The sequence below is a fragment of the Phacochoerus africanus genome, chromosome 5 (assembly GCF_016906955.1).
Source record: "Phacochoerus africanus isolate WHEZ1 chromosome 5, ROS_Pafr_v1, whole genome shotgun sequence".
Lineage (NCBI taxonomy): Eukaryota > Metazoa > Chordata > Mammalia > Artiodactyla > Suidae > Phacochoerus > Phacochoerus africanus.
In genome coordinates, this window is record NC_062548.1 from 113,299,086 (window position 1) to 113,320,567 (window position 21,482).

The following is a 21,482-nucleotide window of genomic DNA, read 5'->3' on the forward strand; positions in this document are numbered from 1 at the left end:
CATAAGAGGATATTATGTCAAGCTGGGTGGAAGGAAATCTGAGTCTTTGAATGACAGCACAAAGCAGGGCTACCCTGCCAGTCTGAAACCGAAGGTGAATAAAGTTCGGCCTTACTCGAGCTATTATGTTTTGAATTTTCTTCACTAATGCAGTTTAAGAGTTCCTGTTGTGGTTCAGTGGAAACAAATCTGACTAGCATCCATGAGGATGCAGGTTCAATCCCTGGCCTCACTCAGTGGGTCGGGGATCCGGCATTGCTGTGAGCTGTGGTGTAGATCGCAGACATGGATCCTGTGTTGCTGTGGCTGTGGTGCAGGCCGGTAGCTACAGCTCTGATTCGACCCCTAGCCTGGGAACTTCCCTATGCTGCAGGTGCAGCCCTAAAAAGCAAAATAATAAATAAATAAAAAATAATGCAGTTTAACCTACCCCCTAAAAGTAGTTCTATGTACTACTTACATAGTAGCAAACATTTACTGTTTATTCTATAAAGGCTACATTCATTATCCCATCTAGTCATCACAATAACTCTCTGTGGAGGTGGTATTTAGATTTCCTTTTTGTTTTTTTGAACAGATGAAGAAAGAGAATTTTAGAGAGGCTAAGTAGCTTAGCCAGGTTCAAATGACTAGGAAGTAGGGAGGATGACAGTAAATGTCTGTCTCTAATATCTGTACCAATAAGCACGCTGCTTACAACGGCTCTCTAAAGAAATCAGACTGATTAGACAGTAGAAAGCATAACAACTGTAATGATTTCTACCAATGTAGTAACTCAAAATTCTCAAAACTCTTCAGGCTTTGGTAGAGAGGGTCAGCCAAAAGCATGTAATTCATAATCAAAAGATCATATACTATGACAAATTTATGACATTACAGAAAATGAAGTACAGTAGCAACTGTTATTAAAAAAATTACTTCCTTCTAAATGTTTGCTTTTAGAATCAGATTACACTGCTGGATCTGAAATGGATCTCAAAAGATCATCTACTCAATTTCCTTATGTTACAGGTGATGATATAAAAATCTTAAAAAAAAAAAAAAAAGACGTAAATGACCTGAAAAATTTTAACTTTCAAAACGAAAACTGCCTGGTTTTATAATGACTATAAATGGAATTATTTAACATTTAGGCAGTTTGTAGATATTTTAGAAATAGCTACTTGTGATGGTTCATGTTATGTGCACTGAACAATATGTCTCTTCTACTTAATATAAATATATTTCATGGAGAAATGCTACATAAATAAGCGAGTAATAGCAATTAAAGCAATACCACAAAAAAATTTTATATTAAATCATATGTTTGAAGGCTGCAACAAAGCACTGAGCTTCCTATCTTCAAAGACGATTTTAAAATCTAACTCTGGAGTTCCCGTTGTGGCTCTGAGGCTTACGAGCCCAACTAGTAGCCATGAGGATGCAGGTTTGATCCCTGGCCTCTCTCAGTGGGTTAAGGCTCCGGTGTTGCTCTGAGCTATGATGCAGGTCGCAGATGCGGCTAGGATCCCATGTTGCTGTGGCTGTGGTGCAGGCTGGCAGCTGCAGCTTCGATTCAACCTCTAGCCTGGGAACTTCCATACATTGTAGGGGGCGGCCCTGAAAAGCAAGAATAAAAATAAAAATCTAACTCTAAAAAGTCATGGCCTAGGAAATCAACTTCTATCCTCTAACAAAGGAAATTGCCTTTTAGTCAAACAAAAGCCAGAAAAGAAACTAGTCAAGCTCTGTAAATCTACCCGTAGGAAAGACAGTTTAAGGTAGAGAACTATTATCTCCACAAGGACAGAGATCATATCTGTCCTGTTCATCATTATATCCTAGAAACATACTGGGATGGCAGCTGCTTGATGAATGTACAAGGATCCTGCTGCTAGTTTTCCAATAAACACAAGTTAAAAAACAAAACTCCTTCTATTAAGAAAAATAAATTTTCCTTAAAAGAATAAGGAGGAGCCCCCTGATAAGGTAGGACTTATACAAATATTCAATGCAAAGTATTCTCTACAGGAGAAATGAGGATGAGGGCGACTGCTACTTCCAGCCCTCACAGAGTAAAAGTACTACACTTACCACCCAGCGGACTTAAAGGGAAATAATTCCTCAAAATTACAACATGAGGAATCTCAAGAAGGTAATGAAACCAAAAAGAACCCAATCAAGATCTAGAACTTAACAGTATAGTATTTTAAATAGAAGTCACTGTAGGAGTTCCCATCGTGGCTCAGTGGGTTAAGAATCCAACTAGTATCCATGAGGATATGGGTTCAATCCCTGGCCTCCCTTAGTGGGTTAAGGATCCGGTGTTGCTGCAGGCTGTGACACAGGTAATAGATGTGACTCGATCTAGCGTTGCTGAGGCTGTGGCCAGCAGCTACGGCTCTGATTCAACCCCTAGCCTGGGAACTTCATAAGCCATGGGTGCAGCCCTAAAGCAAAACAAAACAAAACAACAAAGAGAAGTCTTAAAAGCAACCAGAGGAAAATGATACATTACATAAAGGGAAGCAACAGCATGTACGATGGCTTACTTTTTATCAAAAACACTGAAAATCATAAGGAATTAGAACTTTACGGTATGAGGGGAAAAGTTATTCTAAACATTTTACAGCCAGCAACACTATCTTTCAAAAACAGAGGCAAGCAATTTTTAATTAAAAAACAGAATTCAGGGAGTTCCCATTGTAGCTCAGTCATAATGAACCCAACTAGTATCCATGAGGATCTGGCATTGCCGTCAACTGTGATGTAAGTCACAGACGTGGCTAGGACATGGTGTTGCTGTGGCTGTCACGCAGGCTGGCACCTGCAGCTCCACTCTGGACCCCTAGCCTGAGAACTTCCATATGCAGTGGGTGCAGCCCTATAAAGAAAAATAAATAAATAAATAAAAACAGAATTCGTCTATAGGAGCTCTCACTGTAAGAAAAAGTTTAAGGAAGTTCTTCAGGATGATTAGAAATAACACTAGATGGAAACTAACACAGAAGAAGAATAAAGAACACTACAAATGGAAGATATTTAGATAAAACACTGCATTATAGAGTTTATTATGTAAATAGAGGCAATATGAAACAGCAGCACAAAGAATGTGAGTATAAATCCACCACAAACTGTTACAAGGCTCTTTTTATACACTGTAGTAAAAACTAACTCTAAGTGGACTGTGATGCACTAAGGATACATTATGTAATCCCTAAAGCTATGCTTTCATAAAATTTACATACAAATTTTTCTTTTAAAAAATGCAGGAAGGGGGAGTACTGTACAAATCTTGATACTAGAGATTGAGCTGGTTTGACCCTGAAACTTCTTTACGTTTATCCACTCATCCAATGAGTATTTACTAATAATATACCTTGTCCCGGCAACCTATGTCTTTGGCTCCTCTAGCAAAAGAAAAGGCTTTCTATGAGGATTTCTTGCCAACTTTCCTCCTGTACTACAAGAGAATCATCGCACTAGTAAGACTGACTTTATTATGAGTTGTCAGTTCCTCAGATTCTTTTCTCCCAAGTTAGCTATTCTCTGGCTGGAAAGGACTCCAAACCTTCTTTTGAAACAATCACAAGGTGCCAGTGAGCTTCTTACCACTGGGAACAGTTAAGGCACTAGGTGGCTCTGACCAATCCTTGAAACTTCTTCTATCACCTTAAGCTCTAATAGCAGCAAACTGGATTTAATCTCAATTCTGCTTAAATAGCTTGCTTATGAGTGCCAACCTTGGGGGAATTAGTCAAGTTTTCAAAACTTCTACTTCTTTTTCTGTAAAATGGGGATAATGGTGGCACCTGAAGTAAAGCCATCCCCTTAAAGCACTTAGCATAATACCTACCACATAAGTGGATAACAGCTATAACCATTACCCTTGAGCTTTTACCTTCATTTTTCCTCTTAACAAAACCTCTTAATTCTTCTCCTTATAGCTGAATTAAATATGCCATCCCATTCCACAGCTATCTATCTACCAGTATTCTATAGTCCTTTTAGTTTTTAGGTCCAAATATAGAAAAGAAAGGGGGAAGAGAGAGGAGACTACTTTTAGTTTAACAATATCACATTTCATAAAACAGATATATCTGAATAAAATGTTTAATTAACCTTGCAACAAGGGAGGAATGCAATTTGGAAAATTAGTCATCACAGGATTCCTTCCTAAAATACAAGAAGGATCATTAAAATTAAAAAAAAAATTAAAATAGAAGAAGGAGGGTGCATGGTAAATGATGTCTTAAAATTCAATTTACAGGGAACTTTCTGAGAAACAGCAATTCCATCAAGGTAGGTACACTCCCACCAACCGCTGTTTCTGGAAATCTTTCCCTATTAACCTCCACCTGAGGCATCTACAGTGTGAGCATCATACTTTCCTCTCTTCCAACACAACAACGGCAATCGGCCTGAGTGGGAAGAGACAATCATTCAGAAGAGGCAGGTAAAGGAGACCCTTCAACAACTGAAGAAAGAGGACTCCCTCTTTGTTGTCCTTGTCACGTATGATACTCATCACCTCCACCAAAACAGGTCTATAAGCCCAGAAACCTTAAGTTCGAGGGGTTGCTCAGGAAAAAGAAGGAACAAAAGACTCAGAAAATACAACCTGATCAAGGTAAAGGCAGCTATATGCACATCACTTCATTTACGGAGAAGGCACTTCAGCAGCAACAAAGAAGGGCTGAGACCTCCTCGGTGCCAGAGGAGGGAAGGGTGGGGGCTGGAATCTGATGGGAAGTAACCAGTTCTTAGGGTCAGAGGGAGATGTGCTCAGACCTTGCAGCAGATACCTGGCTGCTCCAAGAACTTATTCTACATTTGGTATATGCACTTTTACCTTGCGTATGTTGTCAGCCTGGCCCACAGACATTCCTAAATTCTACGGTAACTGGCAGGACTTGAGCTCATCAGTGTCACAAGTTTTTGAAAGTGTGTTATCTGAATCTTATTTTTTGTCATTTTATAAAATAAATAGAAATGTAAAATAAAATTAAAGATGTAAAAGTTTTTCAGTCCATATCTTTAGATTTGCATATTTTACTAAGACAGACTTCAATGAAGGAAAATAAAGAAAATTCATGAGAATGTGGAAAAAACTCAATCTTGGAATATAGTTCTTTATTAGATATTTCTCTCTAGCATTTAAAGGGGAACTATAAAAACTATTGTGCTGCCTATGCAATAGGAAGGACTTATACATTTTCTTCTAACTTTTAACTAAATCTGGCTCTAACAAAATACAAATCAGTAGGGTGAGCCACTTTGGTCTCATTTCCTCTGCTATGTAACTTACCACAGGTAGCGTGAGCCAGGTGGCCACAAGGCGGTTGTTGATCCAGCGATACCAAGACGGATTTATAAACATCAAAGGTAAAAAAGGACCCAGCATGAAAATGCTTCCAAAAAAGCTTCCCCAAAACAAAGTGAGTATAAAGTAAATACCTCTCCATGACACCATGATTCTGAAAGATAAAAAAAAGGATTTTTGTTATTATTATAACTGCCCAAATTCAACTTCAGAATTATACATATAATAATATTTAATTATAGAGCTACAGAATAGGCTCTGATAAAGGATATGAGCTTGAATACTCTCTTACACGTCCTGCAGGTCTAACAAGTTGTTAGTGCATTCGAAATGGATACTCTCCACAAACAGACATGGATCAATGGAACAGAACAGAGGGCCCAAAAATAAACCCACACACCTATGATCAATCTATCTTAGACAAAGGAGGTAAGAATGTACAATAGAGAAAAGACAGTCTCTTCAGCAAATGGTGCTGGGAAAACTGGACAGCCACAAGTAAATCAATGAAGTTAGAACACACCCTCTCACGACACACAAAAATAAACTCAAAATCGCTTGAAGATTTAAATATGACATGACGCCATAAAACTCCTAGAAGAGAACACAGGCAAAACATTCTCTGACATAAATCACAGCAATGTTTTCTTAGGTCAATCTCTCAAGCAATAGAAATAATAGCAAAAGCAAATGGGACCTAATCAAAAAAGCTTTTGTATAGCAAAGGAAATCAAAGGCAAAACAGAAAGACAACCCACGGTCTGGGAGAAAATATTTGCAAATGATGCTACTGACAAGGGCTTAATTTCTAAAATATATTAACGGCTCATATGACTTAGTAATCAAAAACAAAACAAAACAAAAAAAACCACAATCAAAAAAATGCCCTTAACAGCAAAAAACCTAAATAGACATTTCTCAAAGAAGACATACAGATGGCCAAAAAAACACATGAAAAGATGATCAATATTACTAATTTTTAGAGAAATGCAAATCGAAACTGCAAACGAAGTACCATCTCACACTGGTCAGAATGGCCATCATTAAAAAGTCTACAAATAACAAATTTAGAAAGGGTGAGAAGAAACGGGAAACCTCCTACCTGCTGGAAGGAATATAAATTGGTGCAGCCACTATGGAAAACAGTATGGAGCGTCCTTAAAAAACTAAAAATAGAATTGCCATATGATCCAACAATCCGACTCCAGAACATATATCTGGAGAAAACTTTAATTTGAAAAGATACATACACCCCAATGTTCAGTGCACCACTATTCACAATAGCCAAGACATGGAAACAACCTAAATGTCCATCGACAGATGAATGGATAAAGATGATGTCGTATGCATACACAATGCACTATCACTCAACTCACCCATAAAAAAGAATGAAATAATGCCATCTGCAGCAATAGAGATTATGATACTAAGTGAAGTCAGTCAAAAAGAGAAAGACAAATACCATATGATATCACTTACATGGGGAATCTAAAATATGACACAAATGAATTCATTTATGAAACAGAAACAGACTCATAAACATGGAAAATAAATTTTTGGTTACCAAAGGGGGAGAGGGATAAAATAGGAGTTAGAGATTAGGAGATACAAACTATTACATATAAAAAAGATAAACAACAAGGTCTATTGTATACCATAGGGAACTATATATATAAACTTTATTACTTTGCTGTACACCAAAAACTAACACAACATTGTAAAATCAACTAACTTCAATAAAAAAGAAAAAGAAATGGATACACAACAAAGTAAATGTTTGACTTAAAAAAAAAAGCTGTTTAAAAGCTTTTGTTTTTTTTTTTCTGGTTATTATTATTAACATAAAACTATATTTTCTTTTCCAAGAAATCATCCAACACAAAAATTTTAAATATTCCAGGTTTTTTTTTTTAATCTCTTACTATAAAAAGTAGATTTAATGAACTAAGAACTGCAGAACAGCTTCCTAAGGGTGACTATGCCTAAAAGCGATGGCAGTTTTACAGAGTGTACTAAGTAATTTTAATCTGGACAGATTGATTCTTTGCATTAGAACCTAAAACTTATCTTTGAGAAATTGGTCTTAATGAGCTAAAAGTTTAATTAGAAGTCAGGCTCCTTACTCATTTTCCTAAATTATTTGCCAAAAGATTACTTTTGAGGGTTCTTATTATTATGAACATAATATTGATGTTTTAAAATAAACTCTTGGAAATACAGTCTAAAATGAATAATCAAACATTTGACTCTACAAGCTAAACTATATTAGAGCAAAAATATTATTTGCCTCAGGATAGTAAAACCATAGGAAATATTAAAACCATGAAAAACAATAATGGCCTTACAATTTATATATTTAAAAAGGTCTTTCAGCAATCAAGACCTCTGAATATTTGCAAAGAATCACAACAGGAAAAAGAAATACAATTTCAAATGTCATGGTGCTTTTAAAAATGTCAGTCAGACAAACAAAACAGGTCAAATCCCTTAGCAACACTAAATCAAGTTTATCTGCGTATTCAATATAGTTTAAAAGCTCTTCCAAAATCCTTTAAAGTACAAACAGAACAAATATCTGCTAAGAATCAGTTTTATGCTAAACTCTAGATATGAACTTCTAAAAAGTGGGTTGAGGAAGTGGGAGTAGAAAAAAAGAGCACTGGAAAAGAGAACCCAAACAATTTGCTCACACTGGGCCCAGGATGTTCTGTTGGCTTTGCTTTCTCTGAAGCTCAGCTTCTCCTCTGCATTAAAAGAAACTATAGGCAGCTTCTTTCCAGGCTAACCTAAAGTATTTATAATAAAAACATTAAAAAGGTTCTAGGAGTTTCCCACTGTGGCACAGTGAGTCAAGAATCCAACCGCAGGTTCTATCCCTGGCCCAGTACAGTGGGTTAAAGGATCCAGCTGCATTGCCACACCTACTGTGTAGGTGGTAGTTGTGGCTCAGATTCATTCCTTGGCCTCGGAACTTCCATACACCGTGGATACAGCCATAAAAATTTTTTTAATTAAATTTTGAAAAAATTGGAGTTCCTTTCATTGCTCAGCGGTTAACAAACCCGACTAGGATCCATGAGGATGCGGGTTCAATTCCTGGCCTCGCTCAGTGGGTTAATGATCCAGCGTTACCCTGAGCTGTGGTGTAGGTTGCAGATGCGGTTTGGATCCCGTATTGCTGTGGCTGTGGTGTAGGCCGGCAGCTGTAGCTCTGATTAGACCCCTAGCCTGGGAATTTCCAAATACCATGGGTGTGGCCCTAATTAAAAAAAATTTTTCTTGAAAAAATTAAATAGAATAAAATGAAAGCTTCTAAATTCAGTCTTCTCAACCTCTATTTCCTTTCATAGTCTCCACCCCCAAAAATATACCTGCAAAGCTGCTACTCTGTTTGACCCTCCCCACCCCCCATAACTGCCTTGTTTAATCTACTATTTGTTTCTGGCATTAGCTAGCTCTGTTCCGACACTCACCCTGAACTCCCTGAAGGGCTGTACTTACTTTGTATCCATACACAACTACCTCCCATCAAAGATCCTGACATGCTTCTTCCTCACTTACTGAACTATTTCTCATATGATGTCATTAAAGGGAAAAATTATAGTTAAAGGAGCTTAGATATCATCTAATAAAATCTTTTCTATTTACAGTGATGAAGCTGAGGACAAAAAGAATTAAGATGACAATCCTAAATCCACATAACCCATTGGTAGCATCAAGTCTTTTCTCCCAAGGGGTTGGGTATCAAAGAACTGAGTCAACTTTTAAAAATATATTTAAACATAGACTTAAACAGATATAAAGAGATGCATCACATGAAAATACCAAGATTACTCAGACCAAGTCTAATCTAAAGTTTCTTTTCCATACCGCTTCTGTTTCTTCCCTCTCAATCATTTGTTCAATGATTTAATAAACATGCAAAGAGATTCCCACTGTATGTCAGGCACTGTGTTAGTCATTTGGGAATATAACAGTGAACATGACAGATATACCAAGCTCCCACAAAGTGAATGGTCTCTCTATCTCCTCCTTATGAACCCTGCTTTTAATCTAGCCCTATTCTATCTCTTCTTCCAAGTCTCAAGGATTTGACAAAAAACTTGGTTAAGAATTATGCTAGCTACACACTTATTTAGAATAGCTAAAATTAAAAAAAAAAAAAAAAAGACAAAACCAAGTGCTGGTAAGGATGCAGTGCAATCAGAACTCACATACATTGCCAGTGGGAATACAAAATGGTATGGCCCCTCTGGAAAACAGCCTTACAGTTTCTTAAAATGTTAAATGTTAAATATAACCCAGCAATCCAAATAATAAATATCCAGGACAAATCAACAACTTATGTTGACACACAAACCTATACATAATTGTTTATAGCAGCATTATTCATAATTGGGAAAAATGGGAACAACTCAAATATCAGTCAGGGGGATACACACACTCTAGTAATATCCAGAGATCAGAATACTAGTCAGCAATGAAAAGACATATGACTGATACATGTAGCACCTGGGGTTAACCTCAAATGCATTATGCTGAGTGAAGGAAGCCAGGTTCAAAGGCATGAATTTCTTTCTAACTGTATAACTGATTTCACATGACAGTCTAGAAAAGGCAAAACTATAAGGAGAGAAACAGATCAGTGGTTGCCAAAAGTTAGGGGTGGGGAGAGGATCTGACTGTGAAGAGGCAGCAGCACAAAGGGAAGTTTTAGGAGTTGAGGAAACCATTCCATTTCCTAACTGCGTTTTTTGAAGACTATGAATTTCTTGAAGCTCAGAGAAAGTATTTTTACTGATCTTTACTATATGCGGATTTTAAGTTTAAGAGATTATACTATGTGAGATAAAATCTGACAGAATATTCATTAAGCTCTTATGACTTGGGGAATTCTACATGTCTGGGTTATTTTGATTATAATAATATAATAATAATCTATTTAGATATAATATCTAAACTATGTCAAGCTTTTAGAATATTCCAGGCACTGTGTCATGTATTTTAAATGCGTAAACTTAACACTCACAATCCCATTGTGTAGGCATTTTCATTACCCCACATTTTATATATAAGGATATTGAGGTACAAAGTGGTTAAAATAATATGCTCAAGACTACACAGCAAGTAAATGGCAGAGCTGGGATTTGAGTCCAGGTAATCTGATGTCAGAGTCCACTATCAGTCTAAAAGGCAACACTATGTTCTTTTTCCAGAATATATTGTTCTTGTAATTAAACTTACACACTATAAAATAATCAGTATATAAAATCAAGATGTCACAAATCTAAACCAAATGTTTAATACCTCATGCAAAAATTATTCTGAACATTAGAGAGGTTTACAGGGATTTTGTGAGGAAATCTAATGTCTTTCTTTCTTACCTTACTATTCCCTAGTACTTAACAAAAATTTGTGCAAAGCCAAGGATGCCAACTTCTGCTGGAAGTCTGATTAAATAACTGGTAAATTAAATATCTAAACATTTAAAATCATTTAAAATAAAGGCCACATCATTGAAAAGTAATCACAAACACCATAATTTAATACTGTTGTGCATTCTTTGTATAATATTGATAGCATTCTCATAAAATAAAAACCATTTGGAAAAGAAACAGTCATAGTTTCAAAATGGCATATCCATTTTATTGCCAAATACAGAAATACAGAACTGAACTGTGATCTTCTTGAAAAGCTATGCCTACTTCAGTATAATCCACCAACATTTTCCCTGAAGACTACTGTCCCTTCAGTGAATTAATACGATCTCTCATCTCACTTCCTAACTCATAATCTGATTCCAATTCTGATGCTTGCCTATGTCTACCCATCTGTGATTCAAATGACTGCAATGCCAAGCAAAGGCAGGAACCAAAACACAGCCCACCTGGACTTCTTATTCAGTTGCATATATTATTCCTGGAGTATGACAATGTGGGAGGACACTCCCTGACAAGGACTAATGGAATGCATTAGGGACACTTACAGTTCCTTGCTCAGGAAGGTAAGATGTATTACTTCATAAATCTCCTTAGTTTTTTAATTCACATAACGATTCAAATATTAACAAGCATTGCTCTCACAGTCTAGTAGGGAAACTAAGTGTACTAAGAAATTATTGCCATTTGGTATGGTATATGCTGTAAAAGAGGTATGCCACAGGTGAACAGGGGAGATCAAAGTAAGGCAAGATGAACTCTGCTAAAAGCAACTAAAGAAGGCATTAATTAGACTTTTAGAGCATCAGAGACTGAGGCAGAGGAGAGATTAGTCCAGGCAGTAAAACAAAACAGAGAGAGTCACAAAAATTTGAAACAGCATGGCTTAAACAAGGAATGGTAACTCATTAGATAGTAATGAGGTATAGAGTATATATTGGGGAGTCACAAGAAATCAAAAAGACACAGGTCGTTGGGACAAAGTGCACACACTCAGACCAGAATGGCCAAGAATCCCACCTTTATTTAGCATGTCACCACAGATGGGAAAATACTTGAGGCACATGACTCATATTTCAGGACAAATGTTAAAGTGACATGGTTCATACAACTTCACTCAACCAACATGTAGACTGATTAAGAGCCATAAGAGCAAAAAGTTTCTATGCCCCCTAAAACAGTACATGGGATTATCGGCAAAAATCCCAGCCCCAGAATTTCCCACTGTGGCACAGTGGGTTAAGGATCCAGAGTTGCCACAGTTGTGCCCTAGGTTGCAGATGTGGCTTGGATTTGATCTCCAGCCTACGAACTTCCATATGCCCCAGGTGCGGCCAAAAAAGAAAGAAAAAAAAAAAGAGCTTGCTAAACCTTGCTAATGTCAAACGTAAAATAGGCAATTTATAAAATATTCTTATCCAATCCAAACAGAAGCCTCAAAGATAAAATATTAAACTATGTCAGTGATACTTACAGGGGAAGAAATATGGGCCTTGGTTCTCTTAATGAAAAGTCCCTAACACTGTTTATACTGAGTGGGGTAAGATAAAGAACCTATGAAGAGGGGCATTCCCCAAAAATGTAGTGGAGAGTTCACAACTGGGACCAGTAAAAGCTGTAAGGGCCGAAAAGTAAAATAAGGCAGGAGTTAACAAGCACATTGTTTAAGCCATTGTTTTCTCTGGAGAGGGTAAAGCAGAATTTCTGGCCTAGGGGACCCACAGCAGAGGGGAGTCACTGCTCTAAGAAAAGTGGCATTAAGTGAACATATACCTACTCAAGTGTGAATGCTGAGACCCCGCAGAGTCTTCCCCCACTGGGCTCTCAGATGGCTGCAACAAGATTTCAGTCCTAGTCCCGTGTCCACCAATCCAACTTTCTGCAGTGATGGAAATGTCCAATAACTATATTGTCCAATATGGTAGCCATTAGCTACATGTGGCTACAAGCACCTGAAATGTGGCTGGTTCGACTGGAGAACTGGTTTATTAATTTAACTGTATTTAAATTTGAATAGCCACATATGGGTACCGTATTGACCAGGAAGAGCACAGCTCTAGGCAAACTTACCAGAGCATACTTCTCTGTGAAATCTGACCAGACCATGAGACAAGGTGAAAATAATGAAACACTGGGAAACATTAGGGTTCCCTAATAAAGTCCACTTAAATCACCCTACCGTGCAGCCCAAAGTTCCTAAAAGCCTATATGCAAGCTTCTCATTGGCTTTGTAAGTCCTCTATTTTTTGAGTAGATAATGAAACATCTGAGAAAAGACATGACACTGGACACTATAAGATAAATAGAAAAAAAGTATACTTGAAGGAAACAAACTATTCGGAGAGAAAAAAAACTAACATTTTCAGAAAGGCAAGAAGTAGTGCAGTTGGTAGACAAGTAATATGGGGAAATTTTTTTTTAAATAAGATGAAGAATGGAAATACATAGTGTACAAAAAGTTTAAAACACAGCTAAGGTTTAGTAAAAGCCTTAACAAAAATTGAAAACTCAACAGAATAATTAGAAAATAAAGCTGAAGATCTCTCCCCAAAAAAGTCAAGCAGAAAATAGATGGAAAGAAGAAAGAATATTAGAGGACCAAGACAAAGGTACCATATGCAATCACATAAACTCCAAAAAGAGAGCAGTAAGAAACTGGAGAGGAGGAAATCAGCAACAAAATAATTCAAAAAAAAAAAAAATCCCCAAAACCGGAGAAGGCGACATTCCACATTAACAGAGCCTGCTGAAAGCCAGGATAATGGATGAAAACAAATGCTCCCACGGCACCTCACCGTAACTCAGAATACAAGAGACAATGGACATTCTACAAAAACTCTGAAGACAATAAAAACAGATTACATACAAAGGATCAAAAATTAGACTAGCTCTGGGCTTGCCAGCAATACCAGAGGCAAGATGAAAACAGCACAATGCCTACCAAATTCTCAAGAATATTATTCCATCCAGTTACTCAAATAATCAAGTGTAAGGATAGGAAAAACACTATGGCAAGGTCTCAAAGTTATCTCCCATACAATCTTTTTCCAAGAAGTTACTGGAAAATGGGCTCTGCTAAAACAAAATTAAAAAACTGAGGGACACTTGAAATACAAGAAACAGAGATCCAACATACATGGGACAACAAGGGAACCTTCAAGATGATCATGAAGGGAGATCCTAGTCATGCACAAAACAGAGAAGGCATTCAGTCTCAACAAACTAGGGGAGGGTGACTCAAGAAAAAGACTCTTTGAAAGCTGTATTACCAAAATCCTTGCTGCTAAACAGATCATCTTTTTGTGCCAAGAACAGAATGCCCAGGTGAACCTGGCACAGATTCTAATCTGTACTTGGCTTCTTGAACATGTGCTGGTAAAACTGCTCTCCCTTCCATACCCAGCTGCCAGATCAACTGATGACACTCATTTTATCTATCCTAAGTACTCAGCTCTGACCCACTCCCCATGGATGGAGGGAGGGCATGGTGAAGCAAAAAACTATATTCCTGCTGACAGCCAACACCTGCAGAGTTCTGCCAGATACCTGAGTGTGGGAAGCCCTCCACTGTAGTTTTCCAGGACTCATTTATGCATGAACCTGCCCACTGCCTTTCTCTAAAAAAAGATCTATCTGGTCAACTCTCTGGGAAGCTGAGGTCTAATGGCCGCTGTGTTTGGTAGATTATGCTTACTTCTCAAGTTCTCCAAAAAAAAAAAAAAAAGATTATAAATATATTGTATAGAGATACATACACAGGCAAAATTTTATTTATTTACTTACTTACTCATTGGCCACACCCATGGCATATAGAAGTTCCTGGGCCAGGGATCAAATCCAACTGCAGCTGCGGCAACATGGAATCCCTAACCCACTCCACTGGACTGGGGATCAAACCCGTGCCACTGCAGACACAATGCCAGATCCTTAACCTGCTGTGCCATGTCAGGAACTCCCAAAATTTTAAAGTAAAGAATGACTAACATAAAAGGATAACAGCTATTGTGGGCGGGGGGTGGGGGGGGTGACACGACAAAATAGGAGGCTTCTAAGGTGCTGACAATATTCTATTTCTTAAGTACGGTGGCTCTATGTTCACCAGCAACGACTTTTAGAATATTCTATCAATAGCAATTTTTCCTAATTCCAGAGACAAAATCAAATACAAAAAAAGGAGAGCATGAACACTAATGTCAATTATTGCATATATATGATATATATAATTATTGCAAAATATCACTCCACAGTAAAAATAAAAATGTTTTATCAGGCAGCTAAACCAATCATAGACTGATTACTGAGATTATTCCACAACCTGAAATAAGTTAACTCTGTTCATTATTTAAATAATTTAAGCAAATTCTCTTTATGCTCTGCTCTTCTAAGCTGGATGAATACTTCATTATGTGATACAATCACACTGGTTGAGTTTTTCCACAACCGTAAGTGAAGTACTTAGGAGCTGACTGATTTCTTTTAAATTCACCAATATAGGAGTTCCCTTCATGGCTCAGTGATTGATGAACCTGACTAGGATCCATGAGGACGCAGGTCTGACCTCTGGTCTCGCTCAGTGGGTTAAGAATCAGGCGGCATTGCTGTGAGCTATGGTGAAGTCTCAGATGCAGCTCAGGTCCCCTGTTGCTGTGGTTGTGGCATGGGTCAGCGGCTGAAGCTCCAATTGGACCCCTAGCCTGGGAACTTTAATATGCTGCAAGTGCGGCCCTAAAAAGCAAAACACACAAAAAACCCACCAATACTTTTTTTTTTTTTGTCTTTTTCCCATTTCTTGGGCCGCCATATGGAGATTCCCAGGCTAGGGGTCCAATCGGAGCTGTAGCCACCGGCCTACGCCAGAGCCACAGCAACGCGGGATCCGAGCTGCATCTGTGACCTACACCACAGCTCACGGCAATGCCGGATCCTTAACCCACTGAACAAGGCCAGGGATCGAACCTGCAACCTCATGGTTTCTAGTCAGATTCGCTAACCACTGAGCCACGACAGGAACTCCTCACCAATACATTTTTAAATCCCTGGATGCATGTTAATTTGCATGACCTGATTCTGATGAACAATGCTACATTCTTCAGGATTTGGTATCATAAACACATCTGCCTTGCCTGATGAAATGGGATTCCCCAATGACAACTGTATTTGTTTTCCTTTAACTAAATTTAACACTTAATTCCAGAAGCAAAGATTATGGTTATTGTTAACTCTTTCTCCTCTTACAATCCTAACATTCTTATTCTTTTTGGCATTACTGCATATGTCTTTTATTGTAAATCACTTTAAATTCTTTTAGGAAGCAGATTATTAATTAAAAATAAACTTAAACAGTGTCACCTATAGTGAACTTATTCATCTGTACATTAATTTACTAATTAAAAAAACAAACAAAACTAAGTTACTATTAAAGCATAGTGTCAGGAAACTACCAGAAATTTGTATTTAACAATTTATGTTCAAGATACTCTGAAAACAAAAAAGTATACTCCTAGAGTGCCTACTATGGTTCAGCAGTAATGAACCCAAACAGTATCTATGAGGATGCAGGTGCAATCCCTGGCCTCACTCAGTGGGTTAAGGATCCAGCATTGCTTCAAGGGTCTTGGCGATGCTCTGTTTCTTATTTGGGTACTGAGCTTTATGGTGGTTTATGCACTCTTCTATACGTATATTGACAGTATCCCAGAAGTTATCATTTAACCTGGGTACTTTATAAGTAATCCAATTTAATATATGCAGTTTATAGGAAGAAAATACAAATGGGCAAGTCAATAAACATAAAGTTCAGCCTCACTATTTCCAGGAAAACACAAAATAACAAAACACCAATTCTTCCCAAAGACTGGCAAAAGTATCTGAGTCTTGCCTTTAATATTCTAAAAATTATTTGGTAGTGTCTTTGCCTTCACAGCTGGAAAGAGCATAAACTTCAGAGCACGAACTAACAAATAGCTATTATAACTTTGACTGCCTACCATCATGAATGCTTTCTTAGTATCTACCTAGAGAAACATTCAACTGCAAGTACAAAGATGTTTCACTGTAACATTGTAACAAAAAAAATCAAAAACATAAATGTCCATCAATGAGGGAAGGGATAAATAAACTGTGGTACATTTAACGTTATGAAACAAAACCCAGCAGCTAGAGAGAATGAGTTCAAGCTGTATTTTCTAAAATGAACAGCTCTCCAAGAGGTATTGCTAAGTAGGGGGGAAAAAAAAAAAAAAGAATATAATTTTGGAAGGGGGGACCACTCCCTCCAAAAAAAACCCTATGCTATATATGCCTTACAAAAATAAATGTACGTACACATAAATCTGTCTAGAAGGATATACGTCAATGTTACTATGGTTACTTAAGTGAAGATGGAAGAGGTTACCACTAAGGATGGTGGTCAAAGAGATATATCTTTTCTATAATGTTTCAAAAAGAGAACGTATCCATTTGATACTCATATTATAAAAGAAGAAGGAACAAAGGGAAGGACGGAAGAAAGAAGGAAAAAAGCAGCTTAGGTATGGCCCATAAAAAGTCAGCTTGTCAATAATGACAGTTTTTCCATGACCCAATAATCAAAGTAAAAAATGATTAAATATTAAGGTAGTTAGAAATAACCCACACCTCTTAGCCAAATTACTGTTTGCCATACTTTAAACTCAAATTAAATTTTTACAGATAAATTAAAAACCACTTAAAACATAAATTGAGATAGGAATGATAATGCTAAGTAAACTAAAAGTACACTGGCACCCCCAAGGATCCTTGGCCTAACAGAGGTCAGTCAAAACCACCAATGAATTTACTTCATAGCACTTATCTACATTAACTTGAAGTTTAAAAGCCCATGTTTTACTTTTCCTTTCATAAGACACAGAGCAAGATAGTAACATATACAATTAAAGAATTATGTGATGGAGGTACACAGTCAGAAAGGAAGCAAGTTTATTGAAATTATTTTTTTTGATTTTTAGGGCCACACCTGCACCATATAGAAGTTCCCAGGCTAGGGGTTGAATCAGAGCTGCAGCTGCTGGCCTACACCACAGCCACAGCAACGCAGGATCTGAGCTACATCTGTGACCTATGCTGCAGCTCGTGGCAATGATGGTTCCTTTATCCACTGAGCAAGGCCAGGGATCGAACCCACATCCTCATTGCTAAGAGTCAGGTTCTTAATCCACTGAACCACAACGGGAACTCCCTGAAACTCTGCTTATACACAAGATATGAACCCACGAATATATGCGTGTGTGTGTGTGTGTGTGTGTGTGTGTGTGTGTGTGCGCATACATATTAAGTCTCATAAGGATAAAGTTCTAGCAGAAATGTTAAAAAGTTATCAAAAACAGAATGTTCATTAGTGACTATACCCATATCTACTTTAGTCAAAACTACACTCTTTTTTTTTTCTTTTTGTCTTTTTAGGGCTGAACCCACAGTATATGGAAGCTCCAAGGCTAGGGGTCAAACTGGAGCTGTAGCTGCCAACCTTCGCCACAGCCATGGCAATGCCAGATCCTTAGTCTATTAAGTGAGGCCAGGGATCAAACCCTCATCCCCATGGATACCAGTTGGGTTCTTAACCTGCTGAGCCACAAGGGGAATTCCTCAAACTATACACTTAAAAAGAGAGAAAAAAGAAAAAGTTTAAAAGTCTAATTTTACCAAGTTTTTTTAATCATTTCGCTTAAGCAGAGAATACGTACCAATTAGAGACATTTCACAGTCACTGAAAACTCATGACATCTGCACTATTGAATACTAGCCATCTTCAGGCAAGGTACTATAAAGATTTTTCTCTGTTACTATTAATGGAGTCTCTGCCCTCCTAGGGTATATCAATGTGGAGAGAGAGAACAAATGTGAAAGGGAAGGATGGAGGGAGGCAATGCAAGGAAGCATATGTTAAACGCCAAATTCATGAAAAATCAATAAGTGTGCCAATCAGTTTGTAAGGCCTTAGAGGTCTAGAGCTAGAATGAAGAGCACCAAGCTTTATAAATCTCTGGTTTCACAGATGACTGCTGTTTACACTAATGAAGAGAGTGAGAAGCAGAAAAGTGCTTCCCAGTGGCACAGCCGGTGATGATGGAGCAAGGCTAAGACCTCCCATCTCCAGGTACCAGCTCAGTGTTCTTTCCACTAGAAAAGGATCACAGAGGTCTAAGGAGATCAATTAAAACACGCAGAAGGAATCAAGACCCAAACGAGGCCTGGGCCTGCAGAATGAAGAGTACTCAGTCAAGGCAGGCCAAAAAAGACAAAGAGGCCGACTTCTCGACACTATTCTTTACAGTGCACACTGCACAGTAACTGGTTAGTCATGAGGAAGTTTTTTTCCAAAGTCTCAGGATATACGTTGGGTTTTGTTTCTTTGAAATTGTTTCAAACAATATGAATTATTAACAGCAAGCATTTTTTAAAAAATGAAAATGTCATCAATTTTTTTTCTGTGTAAATGGCAGGCACACACTACATTTCAACAATTTCCTGTTATTACACAAGGTTCCCTTATAAGATGTAGAAGTTAAAACCACACACACCCACACTAAGTGGAACATTACTATATGAAATCACTTCAGAAAGACTGGCTAGAATAACTGTACTATACCTCTTACCTGTTATTCAAAAGATTACCTTCCCTATTCAGATTACTTATTATATCCTCAAAATGTTAAATAAGTATAGGGTACTGTATAACCCAGCAATTCCACTCCTAGATAGATAGATAGATAGATAGACAGACAGACAGACAGACAGATAGATAGATATACCTAAGTGAAATGAAAATGTCTTTTAAGGGACGTTAAAGGACATCACTTGAAACCAGTGGCCCAGCAAACCCTTCATATTTGCAGATGAGGAAGTAAGAGACCCAGGGTCACTGAGACTGCCTAGGGGTTCGTTCACTCCTCAGATGATTTTTGCATCAAGTCAGTCACAAACTCACGTCATTTTTGAGATATAAGGGTAGAGCTGGCCAGGACTCTTTACTCTCTGTGTTTCCCCCTCTAGTTTACTCCACCTCTTTTTTCAGAGGACATGGGTGAGAGAGAAAGAATGTACAATATTAAAGGACATGGGTGAAAGAATGTACAATATTACATACAATATTCCTAATCTCACAACAAAGCAAAGCCAGGTTTAAAACAATGAGGCACAGCTGCCGACCGTAAAGAAAGTTTCGGGAAGTCAACAATGACAAATGGAATTGTTGTACTTAAGCAAAAGCAAGAAGACCAAAAATATCAGAGGAAAAAAGTACAAAGTCAGACAGCTGCCACAAAAGAGTAAATTACACTCTAAACAAAAATATTTACCAAAGAGTATTAAACGTCTTTCAAATGTTTTACAAAACACCACAAAAAATTAGTTCTTCACTAATTACTCTTTGGTTTTGATTACCTGGAATCTTGATTTTTTTTTTAATAGTACATAAGGCTAAAGTCAAAAATATCAAAGTTAAGTTACAACAGAATTCCACATAATTGGTAAGCTTCAGAAGCAGCGTTCTAGAAGTTACAGAAGACAATGTTTCCTCTAGGGAATTAAATGAGTTAATGAGTTGAAAGTAAAAAGGAACTTGAATAATGTGGTGGTGCTTCATATTGGGAAACACCAGAATATCAGAGAGGACTAAGACTGGAAGCTGTGTCAATATTACTACATTTTGGAAATAATACTTTTACCTTCAACAAAAGCACATAGGTAGCCTACAAAATTCTCAGGGAACCTACAATGGAGCAAGGGAATCAAAAATTCAAATAAGAGCTATAGTGTAAGAAAAGCTATGGAAGCATCTAACAAGGGCTGCATGCTTTTTTAGAAGGTGTCCTTGACTAGTAATATTAGCGGTGCTGAAATAGAAAGGATCTGTTTTGACTTTGTGTCTGTGTGCTTACTGGAGGATGGAACCAACAGGAGGTGATGAGGACAAGGCAGGTGGAGGTAGCAGCTGCGGAAGGACAAAATGTGTGACATCCCACAGGTAGGTGTTTGTTTCCATATAAATTTTTAGAAAAACCATGAAGCAACATTTTGTACCTACTGACTACTTAGACTAGCACCCCTGGACTTGCTGCCCATTGTATTCCTTCTCCTCTTGTAAAAGGCAGCTTCAGAAGCACTCAATAACAACAGCAACAGGGCAATCACAAAACCTGCCCCGGCTCTACTACTAACTGTGTTTGCGTAACTCTGAGAATTCCAAGTCCCATCCATTACTTTCTTTACCTATGAAATGAGAAAACCGGGTCTGGACAATGGTTCTCCATGGGAGGCAGCCCAGGAGCATTTTAGAAATCTGTTGGGTTGTTCTTTGAGTTTGTTTTTGTTTGTTTTGTTGCTGTTGATTTTTTGTCTACTAGAATAACCATACCTCTTATTTTCAATTATTTTCCTTCATATTACTGTTAGGGAATTATATTGACATATTTAATTAAATGGGTGAAAAAATTCATTAGTATGAATTTCACTTCAGGACACTAAAGATATTATTACAAAATATTTATTAAGATAAAGGGGCTTTGGGTTAGGCAGAATTAAGAATTAATTGACTATAAGATCTCAAAGGTCTTTCTAGTCCTATAATTTACTGATTCTATTAATATGTTGAACACTAATAATTAGACAAAAACACACTGGTAAAGAATACAGATGATGATTTGTGGGCAAGAACAAAAAAAAGCTAAATCTGCTTCTATACTTGATTAAATAATTGAATTTGT

At 37.5% G+C, this 21,482-nt stretch overlaps 1 protein-coding gene across 2 annotated transcripts in view; it reads right to left on the reverse strand.

The window, feature by feature from the left end:
* LCLAT1 (lysocardiolipin acyltransferase 1) overlaps positions 1–21,482 on the reverse strand; it is a 186,970-nt gene that overhangs the window by 113,784 nt on the left and 51,704 nt on the right. For both annotated transcript variants that reach the window (XM_047782341.1, XM_047782342.1), the window contains one exon: positions 5,288–5,456. In XM_047782341.1, coding sequence (XP_047638297.1) covers positions 5,288–5,452 — 165 coding nt within the window. In that variant the 5' untranslated portion in view covers positions 5,453–5,456. The remainder of the gene's footprint in view (positions 1–5,287; positions 5,457–21,482) is intronic.